At 37.6% G+C, this 25,824-nt stretch overlaps 1 protein-coding gene across 2 annotated transcripts in view; it reads left to right on the forward strand.

Moving 5' to 3' along the window:
• AR (androgen receptor) overlaps window positions 1-25,824 on the forward strand; it is a 217,214-nt gene that overhangs the window by 110,630 nt on the left and 80,760 nt on the right. For both annotated transcript variants that reach the window (XM_086387520.1, XM_086387521.1), the window contains exon 2: window positions 19,172-19,323. In XM_086387520.1, coding sequence (XP_086243646.1) covers window positions 19,172-19,323 — 152 coding nt within the window. The remainder of the gene's footprint in view (window positions 1-19,171; window positions 19,324-25,824) is intronic.

The raw sequence follows: 25,824 nt of genomic DNA on the forward strand, positions 1-25,824 counted from the left end.
GTCATGCATCTCAGTGTTCATAGCATCACTGTTTAGAATAGCTGAAACATGGGAGCAACCTAAGTGCCCATCAGTAGACAACTGGATTAATGAGGTGATACACACACACACACACACACACACTAAAAATTGAAATTCTGCCATTTAAAGCATCCTGCATGGACCTAGAGCATATCATGCTTATCGAAATAAGTCAGGAAAAGGAAGACAAATACTACAAGATATCACTTGTATGTGGAATCTAAAACATAAGATAAGTGAATGTATATGCCTAACAGAAACAGACTCACAGATACAGAAAGCAGATGTGTGTTTATCCAATATGGGAGGGACAAATGAGTAGTATGGAATTAAGTAATATAAACTATAATGTTTGGTAGATGAGCAACAAAGATATACTGCAAAACACAGCAAATTATAGCCTTACCTTGTAACAACCTATGACAGAGTATAATTTTCAAAAATACTAAATCACTATGCTGTGTACCTGAAAATAATATGATATTGTAAATCAACTATACTTCAGTTTAAAAAAAAACTACAAATCACTACTGAAATAAGTTTAAGATTTAAATCAATTTAATATTACATGTTTATTGATCTGAAGATTTAATGTTTTATTTTACTTTTTGTTAAAATATAGTTAATGTAGTTTCAAGTGTATTTGTCATTACAAATGATTTGACATTTGTATATATTGTGAAATGATTACTATGATGTTTAGTAACCATCTGTCCCCATTAAAATTATTAAAATATTGTTGACAAAATTATTTATGTTATATATTACATCCTTGTGACTTATCATATTACTGGAGGTTTGGATCCTTTAAACCCCTTCACCTATCCTTCCATCCCCCAACATCCTTTAATCTGGAAACCACCCATTTCTTCTCTTTATAAGTCGCTTTTTGTTTTGTTTTTTATCATTTTTTTATATTCCGCACACATAGTCGAAACAGAATTTGTCTTTCTCTGACTTATTTCACGTAGCATAATACCCTCTAAATCCATTTATGTTGTCAGAAATGGTAAAATTTTCTATTTTTAATGGCCAAGTAGTATTCCACTATGTATGTGTCTACCATAAGTTCTTTCTCCATTCATCTATCAGTGGGTACTTAGATTATTTACATATCTTAATTATAGTAAATAATGTTGCAGTGAATATAGGGGTACATGTAACTTTTTGAATTAGTGTTTCTATTTTCTTCAGATAAATGCTCAGAAGTAGAACTGCTGGATCATGTGGTAGTTCTGTTTTTAATTTATTGAGGAACTTCCTACTGTTTTGCATAGTGGCTGCACCAATTTACATTCCAACCAAGAGTGCATGAGGGATCTTTTTCCTCCACATCCTTGTCAACATTGTTTTTTGTTGTCTTTTTGATGATAGCCATCCTAACAGATGAGTTTCCAAGGTGGCACTACTAATAAAGAACCTGCCTGCCAATGCAGGAGACATAAGAGACGTGGGTTCAGAAAGATCCCCTAGAGGAGGGTATGGCAACCCACTTCAGTATTCTTACTTGGAGAATCACATGGATGGAGGAGCCTGGGTAACAAAGGTCAACATAGGGTAACAAAGAATCAGACACTGAAGTGACTTAGCACACATGCATTCTAATAAATATGAAGTGATATCTCATGATTTTGATTTGCATTTCCCTGATTAGTGATGCTAAGAATCTTTCCTGTGACTGTTGGCAATCTGTCTTCTCTAGAAAATTGTCTATTCAGGTCTTCTGCCAATTTTTAATTTTTTTTTAATGTTGAGTTTATGAGTTCTTTACGTGTTTTGGACATTAATGCCTTGTCAAATATATCACCTGCAAATATTTTCTTTCACTCAATAGGCTGCATTGTCATTTTTTTATAGTTTCAGACACTGTGCAAAAACACTTTAGTTTGATGCAGTAACATTTGTTCCCAGTTGTTTATTTTTGCTTTTATTTCTCATACCTGAAAATACAATTATGTAAAGTTTAAAAATAAAATAAAATTTAAAAAAATTAAATTAAATTTAAAAAAAGAAAATCCAACCTCTATTCTAGAATTTAAAAAAAAAAAATCAAAGAGCACACTGCCTGTCTTCATCTAAGATTTTATGATATCACATCTTGAATTTAAGTTTTTAAGTTTTGAGTTTACTTTTGTATATCATGTGAGAATGTTGCAATTTGATTCTTTTGCATGTGGTATCCAGTTTTCCCAACACCATTTATTGAAGAGGCTATCTTTTTCCTATTGTATATTATTGCTTCTTTTGTCTCCATTAATAGACAATAGAAATATGGGTTTATTTGTGGGCTACTGATTCTGTTCCATTGATCCAATACCATACTATTTTAATTACTGTAACTTTATAGTATAGTTTGAAATTACAGAGCATGATATCTACAGCTTTGTTCTTCTTTCCCAAGACTGTTTTTGCTATTTAGGGTCTTTTGTGTCTCCATACAAATCTTAGAATTATATTTTCTAGTTCTCTGCAAAATCATTAGTATTTTGGTAGGGATTTTGTTGAAATTTTATATTGCCTTGAGAGAATGGTCATTTTAACAATATTAATTCTTCCAATTCTTAAGCATGGTATGTCTTTCCATTTGTTTGTGTTGACTTCAGTTTATCTCATCAGTGTCTTTTAGATTTCAGTGTACAGATCTTTCATCCTTGGTTGAAATTTTTCTGTTTTATTCTGTATAATTTTATTGCAGATGGGTTTTTTTTTCACTATTTCTCTTTCAGATATTTGTTATTAACTTATAGAAATACAGCAGATTTCTGTTTTTTATCCTGCCACTTTACTGAATTTGTTGTTAGTTGTAAGGGTTTTTTTGTGGTATCTTTAGGATTTTCTATATATAGTATCATGCTATCTGCAAACACTGACTGCTTTATTTCCTGCCTTCCAATTTGAAGTGTGTGTTTTTTTTTTAAACTCAGTTTTCTTATCTGATTGCATTGGTTAGAATTACCAATACTATGTTAAATGGAAGAGAAAAGAGTGGGCATCCTAGTTTTGCCCCTGATCTTACAGGAAATGATTTTCCACTTTTCACCATTGAGGATTATGTTGACTGTAGGTTTTTCAATAATGGCCCTTATTATGTTGAGGTATGTTCCCCTTAGATCCACTTTTTGAGAGTTTTTGTTTGTTTGTTTTTAATCAAAAGTGTATGTTGAATTTTTGTCAAAAGCTCTCTATATCTTTTGAGATTATCATAAGATTTTTTCTTTGGTTTCTAAAGTGGTGTATCACAGTGATTGGTTTGCAGATATTGAACCATCCTGTATCTTGGCATAAATCTCACTTGATCTTCATTTTTTGGCCATATGGCATGGCTTATGGGATTTTATTTCCCTGTGTTTGTGCTAGGTTGTCTCAGTTGTGTCTGACTCTTTGTGATCCTATAGACTGTAGCCCACCAGGCTCCTCCTTCCATGAGATTCTTCAGGCAAGAATACTGCAGTGAGTTGCCATGCCCTCCTTCAGCAGATCTTCCTGACTCAGTGATTGAACCTGCATCTCTTATGTCTCCTGCATTAGCAGGCGAGTTCTTTACCACTAGTGCCACCTGGGAAGCCCTGAGTTCCCTGACCACAGGTCAAACCCAGGCCTTCAGCAGTCCTCAGAGCACAGAGTCCTAACCACTGGACTGCCAAGGAATTTCCTCACTTGATCGCTATGTATGGTCCTTTCAAGGTATTATTGCATTTGATTTGCTAATATTTTATTGAGTATTCTTGTATTTATGTTCATCTGTGATATTGGCAAGTAATTTTCTTCTTTTATATCTTTGTCTGGTTTTGGTATCCAGATGATGTTATCCTCATACAATAAGTTTGGAAGAATTTCTTGCTCATTTATTGTTCAGAAGGGTAGATGTCAAATCTTCTTCAGCTGTTTTGAAGAATTTACCTGTGAAGCTGTCTGGTCCTGCACTTTTCTTTCTTTGGATTCTTTTAAATTATGGATTCAATTTTATTATTGTTAATTGATCTCTTCATAGTACCTATTTCTTCACGATTTAATCTTGGGAGGCTCCATATTTCTAAGAACCTATCCATTTTTTCTACATTGTTCATTTTATTGTTATATTAGTATATGTAGCAATCTCTTATTATCCTTTGTATTTTTGAACTGTCATTTGTAACTTTAATTTATGATTTTGTTTATGTGGGCCTTTTCTTGATGAGTCTGGCTAAAGGTTTATCGATTTTAGTTATTTTCCTTTTCAAAGAGCCATTTCTTTATCTTATCAAGGTGGCGTTTCTTTGTTTCATTGTTATTTTCTATTGCTTTTTATCTCTATTTTGTTTACTTCTGTTTTATTCATTATTTGTTTCCTTCTACTTACTTCCGGTTTTGTTCATTCTTTCTTTTTTTGGGAATTTAGGTATAAATTTTGGGTTGTTTGATACTTTTTTCTTTTTCTTTTATTCTTTTTTTGAAGTAGGTTTCTATAGCTATCTCTACAAAAATTTAAAATTTCCTCTATAAAATGCTTTTGTTGCATCCCGTTTATCTTGGATCACTGTGTTTTCATTTTCATTTGTCTTAAGTATTTTTTATTTACTCTTTGATTTCTTCAGTGATCTATTGTTTGTTTAGTAGCATGTTTTTAGCCTCCAGGTGTTTGTATTTTTTCCTTTTCTTTACTTGTAGTTGACTTCTAGCTTCATTCTGTTGTGGTCAGAAAAGATTTTGATATGATTTCAGTCTTCTTAATTTATTGAGCCTTGTTTTGTCACCTAGCATGTGATCATTCCTGCAGAATCTTCCATGTGCCCTTAAAAAGAAAGTGCATTTTACTGCTTGTGGATGAAATGTTCTATATAGATCTGTTAAGTTCATCTAATCAAATGTGTCAAGTCCCAGGTTTCCATATTTATTTTCTGTCCAGATGATATTCTCATTGATATACATGGGGTGCCAAGGTCTTCTGCTATTATTCTGTTACTGTCAGAATTTCCCTTTATGTTTGTTAATATTTGCATTATTGTATTTAGGTGCTCCTATGTTGGGCGCTTATATATTTACTATTGTATTTTACTGTTCAATTAATCCCTTTATCATTACTTAATACCCTTAGTAATCTTTTTTATATCTTTAATATCTATTTTGTTTGATACAAGTATTGGTACTTTAGCTTTATTTTTATTTCATTCGCACAGAATACCTTTTTACATCCCTTCACTTTTAGTCCGTGTGTGTCTTTCAGTCTAAAGTGAGACTTTCATAGGCAGCATATATATCAGTCTCACTTTTTTTTAACCCATTTACCCACTCTATGTCTTTTGATTGGAGCATGTAGTCTATTTACATTTAAAATAACTATTGACTCATTACCCTTTTGTTAATTGTTTTTGGTAGGTTTTTCATGTTTTATCTTCTTCCTCTCTCTTTCTATTTAATTTGATTTGATGACTTTCTTTAGTGTTGTTTAGGTTTCTTTCTTTTTTCTGTGTATGTACCTATCATGATATATATGTGTATACATATGTGTGTGTGTGTATCTTATTTGAAATTGATGATCTCCTAAGTTTGAATTTATTCTAACAACCCTGCATTTTATTTCCCCAAAAAACATTTATGGTTTTCACATATTTTGCATCTTGCTTTGGGTGTGTGTTGATTAACTACTTATTACAGATGAGCATGGATGATTTTACTACTTTTGTCATTTTTCCTATTTTTTATGTGGTTAATCTATTATCTTCATTATATGTTTGCCTATACTAATGAAATTTTTCATACTTTTCATATTTCTAGTTATGTTCTTTTCTTATACTGTAAATTTAGAGGTAGTAAACTCTTATTGATAGCTTTTTTTGGCAGTGAAACTCTATCTTTCCTTTAAATCTTAATGATAACCTTGTCAGTGAGAGTATTCTTGGTTGTATGCTTTTCCCTTTCATCACTTTTAATACATATTCCTATTCCCTTACACCTGCAAAGATTGAGATGAAAAGTCAATTAATAGTCTTGTGAATCTTTCTAATAGTTTTTTGGTTTTTTGTTTTTTGTTTTTTTTTTTGCTCTTTCTGCTTTCAAGATTATCCTTAAGTGTTGCCGTTTCATTTCTGTGTCTTATTCTGAGCATCAGTTCAGATGCTCAGTCATGTCTTACTTGTTATGAGCCCATGGACTGCAGCTCGCCAGGCTTTCCTGTCCATCAGCAACACCCAAAGCTTGCTCAAACTCATGTCCATTGAGTCGGTAAGGCCGTCAAACCATCTTATGCTCTGTTGTCCCCTTTTCCTCCTGCTTTCAATCTTTCCCAGCATCACTGTCTTTTCCAATGAGCCAGTTCTTTGCATCAGGAGGCAAAAGTATTGGAGTTTCAGCGTCAGTATCAGTCATTCCAATGAATATTCAGCACTGATTTAGGATGGACCAGTTTGATCTCCGTGCAGTCCAAGGGACTCAAGAGTCTTCTCCAACATCACAGTTCAAAAGCATCAGTTCTTCAGTGCTCAGCTTTCTTTTGGAGAGAGCAATGGCACCCCACTCCAGTGCTCTTGCCTGAAAAATCCCATGGATGGAGGAGCCTGGTAGGCTGCAGTCTATGGGGTCTCTAAGAGTCAGATATGACTGAGCAACTTCACTTTCACTTTTCACTTTCATGAATTGGAGAAGGAAATGGCAACCCACTCCAGTGTTCTTGCCTGGAGAATCCCAGGGACAGAGGAGCCTGGTGGGCTGCTGTCTACAGGGTTGCACAGGGTCGGACACGACTGAAGTCACTTAGCAGCAGCAGCAGCAGCAGCTTTCTTTATGGTCCAACTCTCACATCCATACATGACTACTGGGAAAAAACCATAGCTTTGACTAGATGGCCTTTTGTTGGAAAAGTAATGTCTCTGCTTTTTAATGTGCTGTCTAGGTTGGTTATAGCTTTTATTCCAAGGAGCAAGTGTCTTTTAATTTCATGGCTGCATTCACCATCTGCAGTGCTTTGGGAGCCTAAGAAAATAAAATCTGTCATTGTTTCCCCGTCTATTTGCCATGAAGTGATGGGACCAGATGCCCTGATCTCGTTTTTTGAATGTTGAGTTTTAAGACAGCTTTTTCACTCTTATTTAATGTTTCTCAAGAGGATCTTTATTTCTTCACCTTCTGCCATAAGGGTGGTGTCATCTGCATAACTGAGGTATTGATTGTACTCCTGGCAAACTTGCTCCCAGCTTGTGCTTCATCCAGCCCAATGTTTATCATGATGTACTCTGCCTTTAAGTTAAATGAGCAGGGTGACAATATACAGCCTTGACGTACTCCTTTCCCAATATGGAACCAGTCTGTTGTTCCATGTCTTGTTCTAACTGTTGTTTCTTAACCTACATATAGATTTCTTAGTAGGCACATAATGTGATCTGATATTCTCATCTCTTGAAGAATTTCCCACAGTTTGTTGTGATCCATACAGTCAAAGGCTTTGCTGTAGTCAACAAAGCAAAAGTAGATATATTTCTGGAACTCTCTTGCTTTTTTCTGTGATCTAGCAGATGTTGGCAATTTGATCTCTGGTTCCTCTATCTTTTCTAAATCCAGCTTGAACATCTGGAAGTTCATGGTTCATGTACTGTTGAAGCCTGGCTTGGAGACTTTTGAGCATTGCTTTGCTAGTGTGTGAGATGAGTGCAACTGTGCGGTAGTTTGAACATTCTTTGGCATTGTCTTTCTTTGGGATTGGAATGAAAACTGATCTTTTCTGGTCCTGTGGCCACTGCTGAATTTTCCAAATTTTCTGGCATATTGAATGCAGCATTTTAACAGTATCATCTTTTAGAATTTGAAATAGCTCAGCTGAGAATTCCATCATGTCCACTAGCTTTGTTTGTAGTGATGCTTCCTAAGGCCCACTTGACTTCACATTCCAGGATGTCTGGCTGTAGGTGAGTGTTCACACCATTTTGGTTATCTGGGTCATGAAGATCTTTTTTGTACAGTTTTTTTTTTTTTGTGTATTCCTGCCACCTATTCCTAATATCTTCTGCTTCTCTTAGGTCCATACCATTTCTGTCCTTTATTGTACCCATCTTTGCATGAAATATTCCCTTGGTATCTCTAATTTTCTTGAAAACATCTCTAGTCTTTCCACTCTCTTCTTTTCCTCTATTTCTTTGCATTGATCACTGAAGAAGGCTTTCTTATCTCTCCTTGCTATCCTTGGAACTCTGCATTCAAGTGGGTATATCTTTCCTTTTCTCCTTTGCCTTTAGCTTCTCTTCTTTTCTCAGCTATTTGTAAGGCCTCCTCTAACAACCATTTTACCTTTATGCATTCTTTTTCTTGGGGATGGTCTTGATAAGTCTCCTCTGCAATGTCCTGAACCTCCATCCATAGTTATTTGGGTCTCTGTCTATCAGATCTGATCCCTTGACTCTATTTGTCACTTCCACTGTATAATAGTAAGGGATTTGATTTAGGTCATACCTGAATGGTCTAGTGGTTTTCCCTACTTTCTTCAGTTTAAGTCTGAATTTGGCAATAAGGAGTTCATGATCTGAGCCACATTTAGCTCCTGGTCTTGTTTTTGCTGACTGTATAGAGCTTCTCCATCTTTGGCTGTAAAGAATATAATCAATCTGCTTTTGGTATTGGTCATATGATGACTTCCATGTGTAGAGTCGTCTCTTGTGTTTTTGGAAGAGGGTGTTTGCTATAACCAATGTCTTCTCTTGGCAAAACTCTGTTGGTCTTTACCATGCTTCATTTTGTACTCCAAGGCCAAATTTGCCTGTTACTCCAGGTATCTCTTGACTTCCTACTTTTGCATTCTGTCCCCTATGGTGAAAAGGGCATATTTTTTCAGTGTTAATTCTAGAAGTTCTTATTGGTCTTTATAGAACCATTCAACTTAAGCTTATTCAGCATTAGTGGTTGGGGCATAGACTTGGATTACTCTGATATTGAATGGTTTGCCTTGGAAACCAATAGAGATCATTCTGTCATTTTTGAGATTGCACCCAAGTACTGCATTTTAAACTCTTTTGTTGACTATGAGGGCTACTGTGGTTCTTCTAAGGGGTTCTTGCCCACAGTAGTATATATAATGTTCGTCTGAATTAAATTCACCTATTCAAGTCCATTTTAGTTCACTGATTCCTAAAATATCAATGCTCACTTTTGCCATCTCCTGTTTAACCACTACCAATTTACCTTGATTTATGGATATAACATTCCAGATTCCTATGTGATATTGTTCTTTACAGCATCGGACTTTACTTCCATCACCTGGATCTTTTAACATTCATTTGTTTGAGACTTTTTGTGTTTTCTGGACCTTAGTGTCCTCTTCCTTTCCCTAGTTAGGGAAGTTTTCAGCTTTTTTTCTTCAAATAAGATATATGCCCATTTACCTTTGTCTTCTCTTTCTGGAATCCCTATAATGTGATTGGTTGTATGCTTTATGTTTTTCCATACATCTTTTAAACTTTTCTCATTTAGATATTTAAATTTAAATTAATTTTTTTAATCTTCAACCTGGATGATTTCCACTAGTTTATATTCCAGTTTGGTGATTCATTCCTTTCTACCACCTAATCTATGGTTGATTCCTTCTAATCTATGTTTTATTTTAGTTGTATTCTTCAGCTTTGTTTGATTTGTCTCTACATTTTATATATCTTTTTAAAAATTCTGTTTAACCATTCTTTTCCCAAGTTCATTAAGCACCTTTATTATCATTAACTTGAATTCTTTTTTGGATATATTGTTTATCTCCATTTCATTTAGTTCATTATCTGAGGTTTTGTCTTGTTCCTTCATTTGGAATATATTCTGTCTCCTCATTTTACCTAATTTTCTGTTTTTATTCTGCTTATTAGGCAGATCAGTTATTGTGTTTCACAGTCTTGGTGAAGTGATCTAATATAGAGAATGTTCTATGAGACCCAGAAGCACTTCCCCTCTGTTCATCAGAGAAATATGTTCTGATGGTGCACCCTTATATATGTGTGTGCCCTTCTGTTGTGACAAGGCTAACTACTGTGGGAATGCTGGTAGGTGTGGTTGATTTCTAGCTTGATTGGCTGCCAGGCCTTCCTTTGTGCAGTGGCTGCCAGCATGATGGTGGGTGGGGCTATATCCTGACTCAGCTGGCATTCTGTCCAAAGGCTTCCTGGGGCTAGTGCCAACCCCTGATAGGCAGAGCTTGGCCCTGGTATGGCTGGCTTCACATCCTGTGAGGTTCCAAGCCTGTTACCAGCTTGTGGATGGGGAGGGCTGAGGCTTGGTGCAGCTTGTTCTGTGGCCCCAAGAGTCTTGGTGCTGGTGCTGACTGACTGGTGTGTGGAGTTGGGTTCTGTTGTGAGAATATTTAGCATTGTTAAGATGGTAATACTTTCCATGGATTCAAGGCATGTGTCTCAAAATCCCAACTGTCTTCTCAGCAATGATGTAAGCTGCTTTGCCTCCAGAATATTATGGAATCTTCATAGCAGTCTTGTGAGTTCCGTATTTCTTTATACATTTTGCACATGAAGAAATTTAAGCAAAATTATTTGTTCAGTCACTTATTATAAAATGGCAAAGATGACCATGAAAACAACATGTTCTACCTGTTTACTTTCCCACTTCAACAAAAGGCATCACTAAAGAGAATTTGGGAGATATAACATAAGCTCATGTAATACTTTTAAAAGAAACCATGACTGTTTTCTTGAACAGATATTCATCAAATTTCAAATCTCAGGCTTTCAGGGGGAAAGAAGCTTACTACTGAAATATCCATTATACCCTCAAAAAAGTAGGTTCAAGCCATCTGTAAAGAGAAAATAACTTTGAACGCTTTGATTTTTATCTAAGAAATTCATGTGAAGTTTTCATTATATTCCACAATGTCATTAATAAAAACATTTTAATTACTCCACATGAGGAAAAATATGATGCTCTGTAAAGATATTTGGTGATTTACTAAATCTTTTCTTGTTTGAAAGTACTGCTGCTGCTGCTGCTAAGTCGCTTCAGTCGTGTCCGACTCTGTGCGACCCCATAGACGGCAGCCCACCAGGCTCCCCTGTCCCTGGGATTCTCCAGGCAAGAACAATGGAGTGGGTTGACATTTCCTTCTCCAATGCATGAGTGTGAAAAGTGAAAGTGAAGTCGCTCAGTCGCGTCCGACTCATAGCGACCCCATGGACTACAGCCTACCAGGCTCCTCCGTCCATGGGATTTTCCAGGCAAGAGTACTGGAGTGGGGTGCCATTGCCTTCTCCTTGAAAAGTACAGAGGCATGTATAAAAATGATACAGTTTCACATATATAGCCTTTTGCTCTTCTTTCTCCATCTGTATTTGCTGTTCCTTAAAAACACTGTATTGGATTTCCCTGGTGGCTTAGATGGAAAATAATCTGCCTGCAATGCAGGAGACCCAGGTTCAATCCCTGGGTTGGGAAGATCCCCTGGAGATTGGAATGGCAACCCGCTCCAGTATTCTTGCCTGGAGAATTCCATGGACAGAGGATCCTGGCAGGCTACAGTCCATGGGGTCTCAAAGAGTCAATCATGATTGAGCTAGACTAACACTTCCACTAAAAACACTGTATAGCGAAGAACAATGGTCCTTTTTATTTTAAGACTATAAGAGATTTCATTTTTTATGGCACAACACAAGGTAATGGCACCCTAGACTTACAACACAGCCACCATGTGACAGGCATAGAGGGAAGGGGTTAACATTTGTTATTCAATATAAGTCTCACAAAAGCCCTAAGAGTACAAAATATCCTCACTTTTTAGATAAGGCAAGTTGATCTCAGAGAGCCTAACTACTAGGCCCAAGGTTCAGTGGTGGAAGAAAGGTTTTAACCCAGGTCTGGCTTGCTCAAAAGCCCTACTGATTTTACATTCTCTCCCAAACAGGGAAGACTGGTCTGTGACTTTTACATTTCATCCTGGTTCCATAGTCATTGAGGATCTTTTCTTACATTAGTCAGACTCCTTAAGGTATCTAAAGTATCCTCAAATCTGAGAGTCAAAGAGAAAGAAAGAGATAGAGAAAGACAGAGAGACAGAGAGAGAGATCCAGAGAGATAGAGAAGGAGTGAGAAAGAGAGAAAGGGAGAGAGACACAGGGAGGGAGAGAGAGACTGAGATTATAACTGGGTGCTAAGGGTTTCTGAGCCCAACTTTCTCATGGTTGAGCTGGTGTTTGTAGGCCTATAGCTTTCTAGTAATCTACTTTCATTTAATTAATTGTGAAACCATTGGAGAAAAGCAAGTCATGTTCTTGTTTGGAAAATTTCCATTTTATGTGGCAGGGCTTTTGTTTCAGACTTCATAAAACTGAATGCTGAGCATTGGGATAATAAGTGAGCACATAACCTAGGGGAGGTGGGAAAAAACACAATGTTGTGTGCAAATTCTGCACTTACATATTCTCAAAGGAAATCTCTGCTGTGCTTCCAGTTAGAGTTATTTAGGGATGTGTTAGAAATTTCAGAGGTTGTTCTTTTAGTCTTTTATTTTTTTAATTGTGTTATGTTATAGCTATACAAAGGAATACATGTAACATTCAAGTTACTTATATAGTATGATAATAAAACAACATTCATGAACCCCAATTAAGTAATGAGAACATTAACATTTTTATTTTCCCCAACCTAACCCTTGGACCTAGAATGATGCCTAATATGTAGCAGGTGCTTAATACATGTTTTTTACTGAATGCATAAATCAGTTTGTACCTCCCTTCATTATATAATTACCCCCTCAGGGATAACCACTATGCTATATTTGGGGTTTATTACTCCCTGGCATTTTTATGTTTTTCACATATATATTCCCAAATTACATATTGTTTGCTTCTACTTCTTTTTAAACTTTATCCAATTGAGTCATATTGTATATAGGCTATTATGAGTTATGTTTTTTTCCTGCAACATTACTTTGTGAAAATTCAACTGTTTGTAGATGTATTCTGTTCCTTGTCATTGCTGAATTGTATTTCATTGAATGAATATGATATAATTTATTCATTCTTTCTCCTGTATCATTTCTGCTTCTATAAACAAAGCTGCAATGTCCATTTCTGCACATACTTCCTGGTACAAACATGCATGAGTTTCTCTAGAATACAAACATGGGAGAAGGACTGCAATCGGAATTTTCATTTCCAGTGCCAGAAGATCAGTCCATGAGACAGAATGGCAGTATTCCCTTTGTCAGTGTTAGTGGGAATTCTGTCCAAATAATTTTGCCAGAGAGAGGAGGTAGGAGGTTGGCAAATACTGGCATGGTAAGGTCATATCTCAGGCCTCTAGCCAAAGTGGGTTGTAATTAGGAAAAACTCAAATTGTAAAATTGCCTTCATTATTTCTCCTTCTTCCACATCCTTTACAGTTTTTTTTTTTTTTTTACATTTTAGATTTATTTAATTTTAATTGACGGGGAATTGTTTTACAATATTGTGTTGGTTTCTACCACACTTCAACCTGAATCAGCCATCAGTTCAATTTAGTCACACAGTCGTGTCCAACTCTTCACAACCACATGGACTGCAGCACGCTAGGCTTCCCTGTCCATCACAAACTTCCAGAGCTTGCTCAAATTCATGTCCATCGAGTTGGTGATGCCATCCAACCATCTTGTCCTCTGTCATCCCATTCTCTTCCTGCCTTCAATCTTTCCCAGCACTGCGGCCTTTGCCAAATCAGTTCTTCGCATCAGGTGCCCAAAGTATTGGAGTTTCAGCTTCAGCATAAGTCCTTCCAATGAATATTCAGGACTGATTTCCTTTAAGATTGACTGGTTTGATCTCCTTGCAGTCCAAGGGACTCTCAAGAGTCTTCTCCAACACCACAATTCAAAAGCATCAGTTCTTCAGCACTCAGCTTTCTTTATAGTCCAAATCTCATTTCCATACATGACTACTGGAAAAACAATAGCTTTAACTAGACAGACCTTTGTTGGCAGACTGCTTTTTAATATGCTATCTAGGTTGGTCTCAGCTTTTCTTCCAAGGAGCAAGCATCTTTTAATTGCATGGTTGCAGTCACAATCTGCAGTGATTTTGGAGCCCAAGAAAATAGTCTGTCACTGTTTCCACTGTTTCCCCATCTATTTGCCATGAAGCAATGGGACCAGATGCCATGATCTTTGTTTTTTGAATGTTGAATTTTAAGCCAGCTTTTTCACTCTCTTTCAATTTCACCTAGAGGCTCTTTAGTTCTTCTTCACTTTCTGCCATAAGCATAATACACATACAGATCTTTGTTGGCAAAGTAATATCTCTGCTTTTCAATATGCTGTCTAGGTTGGTCATAACTTTTCTTCCAAGGAGTAAGCGTCTTTTAATTTCATGGCTGCGGTCACCATCTGCAGTGATTTTGGAGCCCCCAAAACTAAAGTCTGACACTGTTTCCACTGTTTCCCCATCTATTTCCCATGAAGTGATGGGACGAGATGCCATGATCTTCATTTTCTGAATGTTGAGTTTTAAGCCAACTTTTTCACTCTCCTCTTTTACCTTCATCAAGAGGCTTTCTAGTTCCTCTTCACTTTCTGCCATAAGGGTGATATTATCTGCATATCTGAGGTTATTGATATTTCTCCCGGCAATCTTGATTCCAGCTTGTGCTTCTTCCAGCCGAGCATTTCTCATGATGTACTCTACATATAAGTTAAATAAGCAGGGTTACAATGTACAGCCTTGATGTACTCCTTTTCCTATTTGGAACCAGTCTGTTGTTCCATGTCCAGTTCTAACTGTTGCTTCCTGACCTGCATACAGGTTTCTCAAGAGGCAGGTCAGGTGGTCTGGTATTCCCATCTTTTTCAGAATTTTCCACAGTTTATTGTGATCCACACAGTCAAAGGCTTTGACATAGTCAATAAAGCAGAAATAGATGTTTTTCTGGAACTCTCTTGCTTTTTCCATGATCCAGCGGATGTTGGCAATTTGGTCTCTGGTTCCTCTGCCTTTTCTAAATCCAGCTTGAACATCTGGAAGTTCACGGTTCACATATTGCTAAACCCTGGCTTGGAGAATTTTGAAAATTACTTTACTAGCGTGTGAGATGAGTGCAATTGTGCGGTAGTTTGAGCATTCTTTGGCATTGCCTTTCTTTGGGACTGGAATGAAAACTGACCTTTTCCAGTCCTGTGGCCACTGCTGAGTTTTCAAAAATTTGCTGGCATATGAAAGCAGCACTTTCTCAGCTTCATCTTTCAGAATTTGAAATAGCTCAACTGGAATTCAATCACCTCCACTAGCTTTGTTCATAGTGATGCTTTCTAAGGCCCACTTCACTTCACATTTCAGGATATCTGGCTCTAGATGAGTGCTCACAGCATCGTGATTATCTGGGTCGTGAAGATCTTTTTTGTACAGTTCTTCTGTGTATTCTTGCCACCTCTTCTTAATATCTTCTGCTTTTGTTAGGCCCATGCCATTTCTGTCCTTTATCGAGCCCATCTTTGCATGAAATGTTCCCTTGGTATCTCTAATTTTCTTGAAGATATTTCTAGTCTTTCCCATCCTGTTGTGTTCCTCTTTTTCTTTGCATTGATCGCTGAGGAAGGCTTTCTTTTCTCTTCTTGCTATTCTTTGGAACTCTGCATTCAGATGCTTATATCTTTCCTTTTCTCCTTTGCTTTTCACTTGTCTTCTTTTCACAGCTATTTGTAAGGCCTCCTCAGACAGCCATTTTGCTTTTTTGCATCACTTTTCCATGGGGATGGTCTTGATCCCTGTCTACTGTACAATGTCACGAACCTCAGTCCATAGTTCATCAGGCACTCTATCAGACACATGTATATATGTATATATTTTATTTATCTAATATTTACTTTTCATTCATGTAATAATAACTACTGTCTTTTTATACATGTAAATATCAGTTCAGTTCAGTCACTCAGTATAAATACATATATGTATATACATACATGCATATATTTATACTTTTCAACTTGGACAAACTCTGGGAGATGGTGAGGGACAGGGAAGTCTGGTGTGCTACAGTCCATGGAGTCACAAAGAGTTGGCCACAAATTGGTGACTGATCAACAACAACAACAACAACATACCTTTCAAAAAGCATTTCTATCTTTGAGATACTTTCTCATCTGTAGCAGTACACACTTTGCTTTATTATATCATCTACTATGTTATTATACAGTTCTTTGCTTCCTGTCTTTCTCCTGTAGTAGATAGTAAGTTGCTTAGAGGCAAAGTTCATATCTTGATCATTAGTATCTTCCCAACACCTAGACCTGTACCTGGTCCATAGGAGTTGAGTTGAACCTATCACCTAATTTAGACCTTCAATTTCATAATATAGTTAGTAATTGGTTACAAATCTACACTTTGCAGTTGGACTTACCTAGGATGGTAACCTGGCATTTCACTTACAAGAACAGTGATCTTGAACAAGTTTACTGAGTTTTCCTGAGGAGCAGCTTCCACTCTTATAATATAGGGATGATACAAAACTACCTGGCACAGTTGTTGGGAAGATTAAATGAAATGATATATATGAAATGGCCTGGCACATAAAGTGCCTTAATACTACATGTCCTTCTGATTTTATTTGAACTGTTTTTACTAGTTATAGAAGTCATGAAATGTAAGATGATGAATAATAAATTAATTTTTTTAATGACAATTTTTACCCAAGGAAATGACATTTTTAGCCAAAGGAATGGTGTTCTCAGCTTTTGGCTCATTCATATCTAGGAACTGAGCTCTTTTCCTGTGGAACTCATGGCCCTCCTATTCTTATTTTGGTGGATAGACTCCTGCTGGCTTGGGATGAATTATGGGGAAAAGATAGGCCACCATAATCAGCTGCTGGGTTTGCATATCAGCAGAAGTTTCTGAGTGTTTTCTGTTGTATTTTGGCTGTGAATAAAGGCTAATATTTGTCTCTTAGAGATAAAGTGCTTGTCAAGTGTAGCCTGAGTGAAAGCCTTCTTTGCTTTTGCCCTGCCAAGGTTTCTCACTTAGGGTTGGGAGGAGAATAACATTTCATGCTTTTTTGGGGATTCTGATGGTTGTGCTGAGTATGATAACCAAAGAGTCATGGGTAGAAAGTGAAGGTGGTTACTGAGAAGACAATAGGATAATGGACGCTGTGTTAGATTTGGAGTCAGAGATTCCTGTACTTGATTTCAAAAAGTTTTGTGCTTCTCCACTCTCAGTATGAATTTCTTCATTTGATATAATAATAATAATAATAAATGTTTCACAGTGGTGTTTTGAGGAGTTGAAATCATGCAACACAGCAAACAGGCTGTCATTAGAGCTTATTTTCCTTCCTTCTTGCCTTAGTAAGAAAGAAGTACTCATACAAATGGTGAATAACTCTAGGTCCATCCACATTACTACAAATGAACCAATTTTGTTCCTTTTATGGCTAATATTCCACTGTGTATATGTATCACAAGTTCTTTATCCACTCATCTGTTGATGGACATTTAGGTTGCTTCTATGTCCTGGGTATTGTAAATAGTGCTGCAGTAAACATTGGGGCACATGTGTGTTTTTGAATTATGGTTTTCTGAGGGTATATGCCCAATAGTGGGATTGCTGGGTCATATGGCAGCTATAGTTTTTTAAGGAACCTCCATACTCTTCTCCACAGTGGTTGTATCAATTTACATTCCCACCAACAGTAGAAGAGTGTTTTTTTTTTCTCCACACTTTCCTCAGCCTTTATTGTCATACAGAGTGGAATAAATCAGAAAGAGAAAAACAAATATATATATTAATGAACATGTATAGAATCTACAAAGATGGTACAGATGAATCTGTTTGCAGGGTAGGAATAGAGATGTAAACATAGAAAATGACATGTGGATACAGTGGGGTAAGGGAGGGTTGGATGGATTGGGAGAGTAGATTGATATGTATACACTACTATATGTAAAATAGATAGCTAGTGGGAAGCTGCTGTATAGCACAGGGAGCTCAGCATGGTACTCCGTGAGAACTTAGAGAAAGTGGGATGTGGGGGAGGGAGGTTCAAGAGGGAAGGGATATATGTATTCATATAGCTGATTTACTTTGTTGTACAGCATAAACTAACACCATATTATAAATCAGTTATACTCCAATAAATAAGTAAAAGCACAAAAAGTAAATAAAATAGTGGTTGCATTCTTGTGGATAAGAGAATAGGCAGTTGTCAAGTACCTGTAGCAGATTAACCTGGGAAACCATTTGTTTTGTTTAATGATTAGACATAAGACAGGAGAGAAAAAAGTTTACCTTTGAGTAGTATGAACCATGTTCCCTTTATTTAAACTTGAATTTATTACTGTGGGAGACTAAGATCTATCTTTCCATTAAGGTTTTAGGATTGGGTTTCTGGCCCTCTCTTTCAGGCCACCTGGAAGGACACAGGCACAGATCCTCTTGGAGATAGACAGTTAACTAGGTGACCTTTGAAACTCTTAAACCAAAGAACATGAGTATTCTAATAGCTAAGTGTTTAGAGGGTTGCCTGAAAGATTTCCAGCATCACTGTGTATTACTTAACTGCTACTTTATGTTATAGAATGGGAATGGGGAATGTCCATGTTATCTAGATAGACTCCTAAGGAAAGAAAAGGAATGGAAAAAAAAAGACAACATGAAAATACTAATTGTAATTCCTCACTTCTGTATTCATTACAAGAGCTTTTTATCCTTTTGGCTTATTTATACTTCTGCTCACACAAGTAGGTCAGTAGGCTGGGTAATATTATTCCTACTTACAGATGAGAGTAAGGCTCAGAGAACTATAACAAAGCACATCAAACTGCTTTGATGCTTAGTCTGGTATCGCCATAGGTCTCCCTTTGGATAAGTAAGGTTTTAGGACTGAGTTCATACCATTTAATTACTCTGATATTGTTTCATGACCACCACCTTAAGTTAGAGATGTTTACCTCAGGTTTCTGCCTTCATCCATCCCTCATGCAGACATAGCCCAAGGGACTGGCTGATTTCAGAAAACTTCTCAAATCCTTTCATAGGATCCAGAACTGCTCTGTCCACATGATAGAAACCCTACAAAAATAATCCCTAGGAGAAATCCAAGGAAAATTCAGCTTCACACTGACTCTGTTAAGCAATAAATAATAATTTACACATGCAGTTTAATCCTGAAGATTCAGACTTCTACCTTCCTGTTTCTGCCAACTACTGACATGTGTTTCATTATTCCTCTTGGGTCTTTTCAGTTTGGAGACCACCAGGGACCATGTTCTGCCCATCGACTATTACTTTCCACCCCAGAAGACCTGCCTGATTTGTGGGGATGAAGCTTCTGGCTGTCACTATGGAGCTCTCACTTGTGGAAGCTGCAAAGTCTTTTTTAAAAGAGCCGCTGAAGGTAAAGGATCTTGGACACTCACTTTTCTCTCCCTTTCTCTCCTAAAAAGAGACACCAGTTTATCAGGACTCAGGATTTTATGATCTCTGGGACAAAGTCACTGGCAGTGTTTGTTGAAAGAACCTAAGAGCCTTAAAAAGTCAATTTTCATACTTGTTGGACCCCTGTCTTTGGCAGCGTTGTTATTACAGGCAATGAAGTTGGTCCCAGCTGGTTCTTGGAGCTTGGTGGGTCCTAGGAACAAAAGAAAAAATTAATGATTTGAAAAGATTTAATTTCCTCCTTTCTTGTGTTCCATTCTCCTGCCTAGTGAGGGAAAAAATGTCCTTATTAGAGAGGTTAGAAGTGGAGAAATCCAGACTAAGTCCCCAGCCTGTACTCTGTGGTGAATACAAGACTATTCCTTAGTGAAGGCTTCCTGGCCTCAACCCCAGAAAGGAAGTGTTCTCACTGTTCAGCAGACCATCAGTCTATGCACCTGCTCCCTCCTGCTGCTGCCTCCTTGGGGCCTTTTTGCATTAATAGCTCCTAGGTAGATAAGTATCCAAAGTGATAAGAAACTTTTATTCTCTCCTTCAGACCCTGTCCAATAGCCCATAACCCTAAGCTAAGTTGTATCTTATATTTGGCTAAGTGTCCTCAAAAACTGGCTCCTTAGTATTATTTAGTTTAAAATAATTAATATCTGCTTAGCCCCAAGAGGTGCTCAGGCTACATCTTACAGCAGGAAGACCTCCTACACTTCCAGGCCTCCTATATATGCTATTGCCTCCTTCCTTCCCAATCTCCCTAGGCTTAAGCCTCCTACCCATCCACTTCACTCCCCATCCTGTACTAAGTATTCCTTCTTGAAAGGACACTAATTAACAGCTTCTAGACAGAGATGCTCTGCTCTGGAAGCATACTCAGTTGCTAAACACCAGTATCTACTCTGGCCTCCACTTTTCACAAAGGAAGTACTTCCTGCCAAGACCCTTTTCTTCCTTCTCACTGGCCTAGAAATTTTAAGTCAGAACTGAAAGAGACAGCCTTTCCGTATATAAAGCTATAATCCCTGAGGACAGTCTTAAAGTGGCAGGTATATTGGCCACACCTTTCAGCAGGAATGTGGTGACACCCATCAGAGGACAGCAGAAGCACCACAGTGTTCTTGGCAACTAGAGAAAAATTAGAAAGTGTGTGCTCTTTAACTGGTCTCCCTACTGATAGCTAACTGGAATGATGATTATCTTTTCACCATTTTGGCCAGGTGAAAGGAATACCTATAAAATGGAAACCTATTTTGTTTTCTTCTAGTTCCCCAGGCAATAAGAAGACAGATACTGTTCAGCATTAAAGAAAGCATGCTGCATGTTCCACCCATAACCCTGAGTGGCACATTGCTACTGCTTAAACTGAGCAATATGAGGTCCAGTGCCCCAGTGCCCAGGCATAGGCAGTTTGGAAAGAGAGATCAGTGTCTTCATTCCTTAAGAGTACTCACAAAAGGATGGTTGTCAGAAAAGGAAATGAGGAGTAGCACCAAAGACTTCAGATCACCCCAACATCTCCAGTGAGAATCTGCCTCTTCCCCATACCTTGGCTTCAGTTAGGCCCTATCTATAGAGCAGAAAATGAACCATAGCACCCATCTAAAGCAATGTGTCAGTAAGCCCAGGCACCACAGTAATAGCAACTATATCCAATGGGAAAAGAGTTCAAGAAAGTAAGCGAAAAGCAAATTCAATAGTTAGATAGATTAGATTGTATTTGATGCTGCCTCTGGGTTTTAAAAATCTGGGTCACGATATTATTGTTTTTGGAAAACTGTGGAAATGATCAACTATATTGTGAAAGGGAAGATTTTGCTGTCATAACATATTCCACATGGGAGCTTTCTACAGAAATTAAGGCTGAAGGAGAGAGGCAGGCAGAAGGGCAGCTGGCAGGGCTGCCTGGGAGGAGCTCTGCTATTATGTGGACCTTGGACTATTTGAGAACAAGGAAGCTGGGAGAGGGGTAATCACTCAAATTGCCGAGCATTTGGAAATCTAGCAAGGTCTCAAAATTCTTCAGACCCTAGAATCACTTGTTAGAGGAACTTGGTAATATTTTCTTTGAGAAAATGAGCCTCTGTGAGCTCATGGAGCCAAATGATCTAAATTCCTTGAAATATTAAAATCTCCAGTGGGTTCTTTACAAAACTATGGAGCCCATTGGTTCCTTTGGAATGTGAACCCCAGCTTCCAGTCCTGAGCCCTTTGAGGGACAGGAGAAAGTGATTTAAAAAACATGAAACAAAGCAAAAAGAAAAAAAATGTATTGGTGTTTTCTTTTACCTTTAAAGTTTGGTGGCTGCAGTTTACTACCATTATTATCTCTATTTGAAGGCAGGGGGCTGTCTTATTACCTGCAGAGAACATTTATTGATTTTTTTTTCATTTTTACAATGCATCTTTATTGCCCAAATGGCCTTTCTAAAGGTGATTCTGAATCTGCCTTGTTGAAACTTGGAATTCCACCTGTCTTGGAGGGAGTGGGAGAACAAATCTTTTCTTCCTAATTTGTTTGTTGTTGTCAGTTAACTCAGATGGAGTATTCAGAGTGTTGATTACCACTTTATTCAGGGTTTCAAAAATCTTTGGACTGGGCACAGGTACAAGACTTAAAAGCCTGGCACGTCAGAAAAAAATCCATTTCTAGCTTTGGTAGTTCATAAACCATGAGGCTTTAATGCTGTCATTGGTGCAAGACTCAGCAAAGAATCGATTGTAATCTCGCCAGGTTTTCCTGTTGAGGAAGAAGAGAACCTCACATTTTCTCATTGTCAGTATTGCTGGGAGTTTAGGGTGAAGGTGAGGCTAGTCAAGGAAGAATCTGCTTATTTGGGGATTAAAAATGATGATAAAAACAATTGTAGGCCACGGGGGTAAAAATCATTAAAACCTGCTTGATGGAAACTTATTCAAAGAATGTGTGTGTGTGCATGTGTGTGTCTAGGTATGTGCTGTTGAGAGGATGGTCTCTGGGTTTGAAACAAGCATGTAGAGAATTAGCTAGTGGTGGTGGGTGGGATGAGTGGGAAGGTGAAAGGGGAAGGCATGTTGGATGTTATCAAAAAGACCAGGAAGTCAAAGGAAGGTGATATCCTTAAGCAGAGTAGGGGCTCAGAGGGTGTTTAGTTTTGTGACATTGGCTAAGAAAATGTCCCTGTTTGGACCTCAGTTTTCCCTGTCTGTAAAATAGGGGAGTTAAACTAAGATATTTTTAAAATGCCCTTTCAGCTTAGACTTTTTGTGACAATTCTATAAATAACAAACACCATCACTGTTATTTCAGCAAACATGTGTGTTTATACTTGTATACACATTTGGTTTTGCCTTCCTAGAAGATGGTGAATCCTAGCTCCTGTCTCTTAAAAAAACCAGTCTTCAGATGAGGATAGAGCCAGCTCAGAGAGTGCACTGTGGATGGGCTGAGTTAAGAGTCAGGACTCAGATTCCCTCTTCTCCCGGCACTATGACCATGGCTGGATAACTTCCTTTCTTTTCCATTTTCTCATCTGGAAAATCAGGATATGAATCCTCATCTCTACCTCATCATGTTTCAAAGAGGGTTAATTAATTCATCATGTGCATTATGTGCTCAAGAATTTACTATTTTTCAGACATTTTCTAGTAAAACATTGGAGATTGTACATCCATTTGTTTTGTACGCATGGAGCACTGTTTGGTACACATCATAAAACTGAAACTGTAGTTTACATTCTGAACTCAAAGAATTACACCATCCTCACTGATGTTTACAATATGTCCCAATTTAGTATCCTTGGCAAATTTTATATAAGTATGGCTTTGATTCTCTTTCTCTCCCCAGGTTTCTGTGAGGGAAGAAATGTAAGTGAACCCTCATTGAACTCTTTCTGTCCTTTAAATCTACTCTTTCCCACCTCAACTCATGTGGAATTGAATGTTACTTCTTGTTTGGAGTCTTGCAGAGAGTTTTTGGTGCATATCAGTGTCCTCTTCACTCCCTGACTTTAAGAGTAACATTTCCCAGGGGCAAGTTAGCTATGTTAGGAAGATATAATTGCAACTTTGTGTGTGCACGCTAAGTCGCTTCAGTCCTGTCTGACTCTTTGCGGCCCTATAGGCTGTAGCCTGCCAGGCTCCTCGGTCCACAGGATTCTCTGGAAAAGAATACTGGTGTGGGTTGCCATGCCCTCCTCCAGGGGATGTTCCCTACCCAGAGATGGAACCCAAGTCTCTTATGTCTCCTGTATCGGCAGGTGGGTTTTTTTTTTTTTTTTAACCACTATCTCCACCTAGAAAGCCCTACTTGTAACTTCAAAAGGGCCTCCATCGAGTGTCTTTGGCCAAGAAGTTGACTGATGCTTATTGCACGAGTCTTAGAGATTTTTTTTTTTTCACAAAACTCATAGTATCTTTTATCTGTCCCTGATTTTTTAAAAATATCATAGCCAGACTTTATTTTTTTTTTTTGCTACTTTTTATTTATTTATTTTTTAAACATTATTTATTTACTTTACAATAATTAGGGATCAGCAAACATTTTTCTGTAAAGGGCCAGATAGTAACAGATTTTGTGCCCTATATAGTCTCTGATGCTATTATTCAACTCTGCCTTTGCAGCATGAAAACAGTCCTAGACAAAACCAATGGGTGTGGCTGTGCTCCAGTAAAACTTTATGGGCAGTAAAATTTATATTTCATTCAGTTTTCACATGCCTTTAAATACTATTTTTTATTTTTATCAGCTATTTTAAATCTAAAATTCATTCTCAGTTCTTGCGTCACACAAAAAGAAAAAGCACATTAAATTTGGCTTGTGAATTTTTGCTGTTTGTCAACTCTTGCTTTAGATGGTCACTCCTCTGCTTACAAATCTGCATAGAAAATTTGACTCTTTCTGATCTCTGGTGTCTTAGTAATCCTCTAGATTATCTAATTTTAAACATTCTTCTGATATGGCCAGTGAAAGTTTGTACACCTTGCTTGCCTAGAATGCTTAGGTACTGAGCATTTTTTTCACTAAATAGGAAAAAAAAAAAAAAAAAACATTCTTGGAATGCTAGAAGAGGATACTTTTTCTGATGATCTGGTATATCACTCAACCTTGCAATACCCAGAGGAGAAACTGAAAATATTCCACATAATTTTTAGGCTTTTGTACTGTAACCATGTGGATAATTATAAAATATGTACAACCCTGTATACGAGACAGCAAAAGAGACACTGACGTATAGAACAGTCTTATGGACTTTGTGGGAGAGGGAGAGGGTGGGAAGATTTGGGAGAATGGCATTGAAACATGTAAAATATCATGTATGAAACGAGATGCCAGTCCAGGTTCAATGCACGATACTGGATGCTTGGGGCTAGTGCACTGGGACGACCCAGAGGGATGGTATGGGGAGGGAGGAGGGAAGAGGGTTCAGGATGGGGAACACATGTATACCTGTGGTGGATTCATTTTGATATTTGGCAAAACTAATACAATTATGTAAAGTTTAAAAATAAAATAAAATTAATTAAAAAAAATATGTATGAGTGAATTTGCTAGATGCCACATAGTAGTAGTAGTTAAGTTGCTAAGTCGTGTCCGACACTTGCAACCCCGTGGACTGTAGCCTGCCAGACTCTTCTGTCCATGGGATTCTCCAGGCAAGAATACTGGAGTTGGTTGCCATTTCCTTCTCCAGAGGATCTTCCCGACCCAGGAGTCGAACACGGGTCTCCTGCATTGCAGGCAGATTCTTTACCGACTGAACTATGAGGGAAGTCCTCAGATGCCACATATAACCCAGATAGTATACAGGAAGGTAGCTTTGAGGACTATCTGGTATGAAGTGTTATGGAAAAGCTCTCTGTCTCAGAGAAAGTAGGGCCCAGGTGGCCAGTTGAGTTATGAATTTACCATGTATTTCCCTATGATTCTTTGTCTTTACACATTTGTTGGCTTAATTCTGGTCTTCCTCATAATAGGACTAGAGTACAGGCCTGCAGAATAAATAATTTAGCTCTATAACTCATTCTAGTTGATGCCCACCCAAGTCTCTTATTAGAGCCCAATTTGGGGGCCATGTCAAGAATTTGCCATTGCTGGTCTATAAGGCCCTGTGGCTGATAATTTATAGCAAATGCATTTAATGAAACAATGATTAACAAGAAGTTTCTATGTCACCTGCAAGATCGTGTGAGTCCATTGTCTCCCTTTACCTTGCCTTACTATTCCCCAATGTGTTATATTTTTAAAGCCCATCCATATACTGCAGCCAGAAGTTTGTTTTTTTTTTTAATCCCCAGAGAATCTCTTGATAATTATGAAACTCTGGGTGGTAGATTTTAGCAGTTGGCTGCTATTACACAGGTAAGTGTTAGACCCACTTTTTCTTCAGAGGTAGGAGTTATTTCTTTAGTCTCTAGTCTAGTCCCATGGCAACCAACACACTGTCCCTCATAACAACTGGATTCTGGGAGAATCCATTATTTCAAAAAGCAA

Source organism: Bos grunniens, chromosome X (assembly GCF_055505025.1).
Source record: "Bos grunniens cultivar Pamir isolate PY7600 chromosome X, Bosgru_T2T1.0, whole genome shotgun sequence".
In the NCBI taxonomy this organism is placed as follows: domain Eukaryota; kingdom Metazoa; phylum Chordata; class Mammalia; order Artiodactyla; family Bovidae; genus Bos; species Bos grunniens.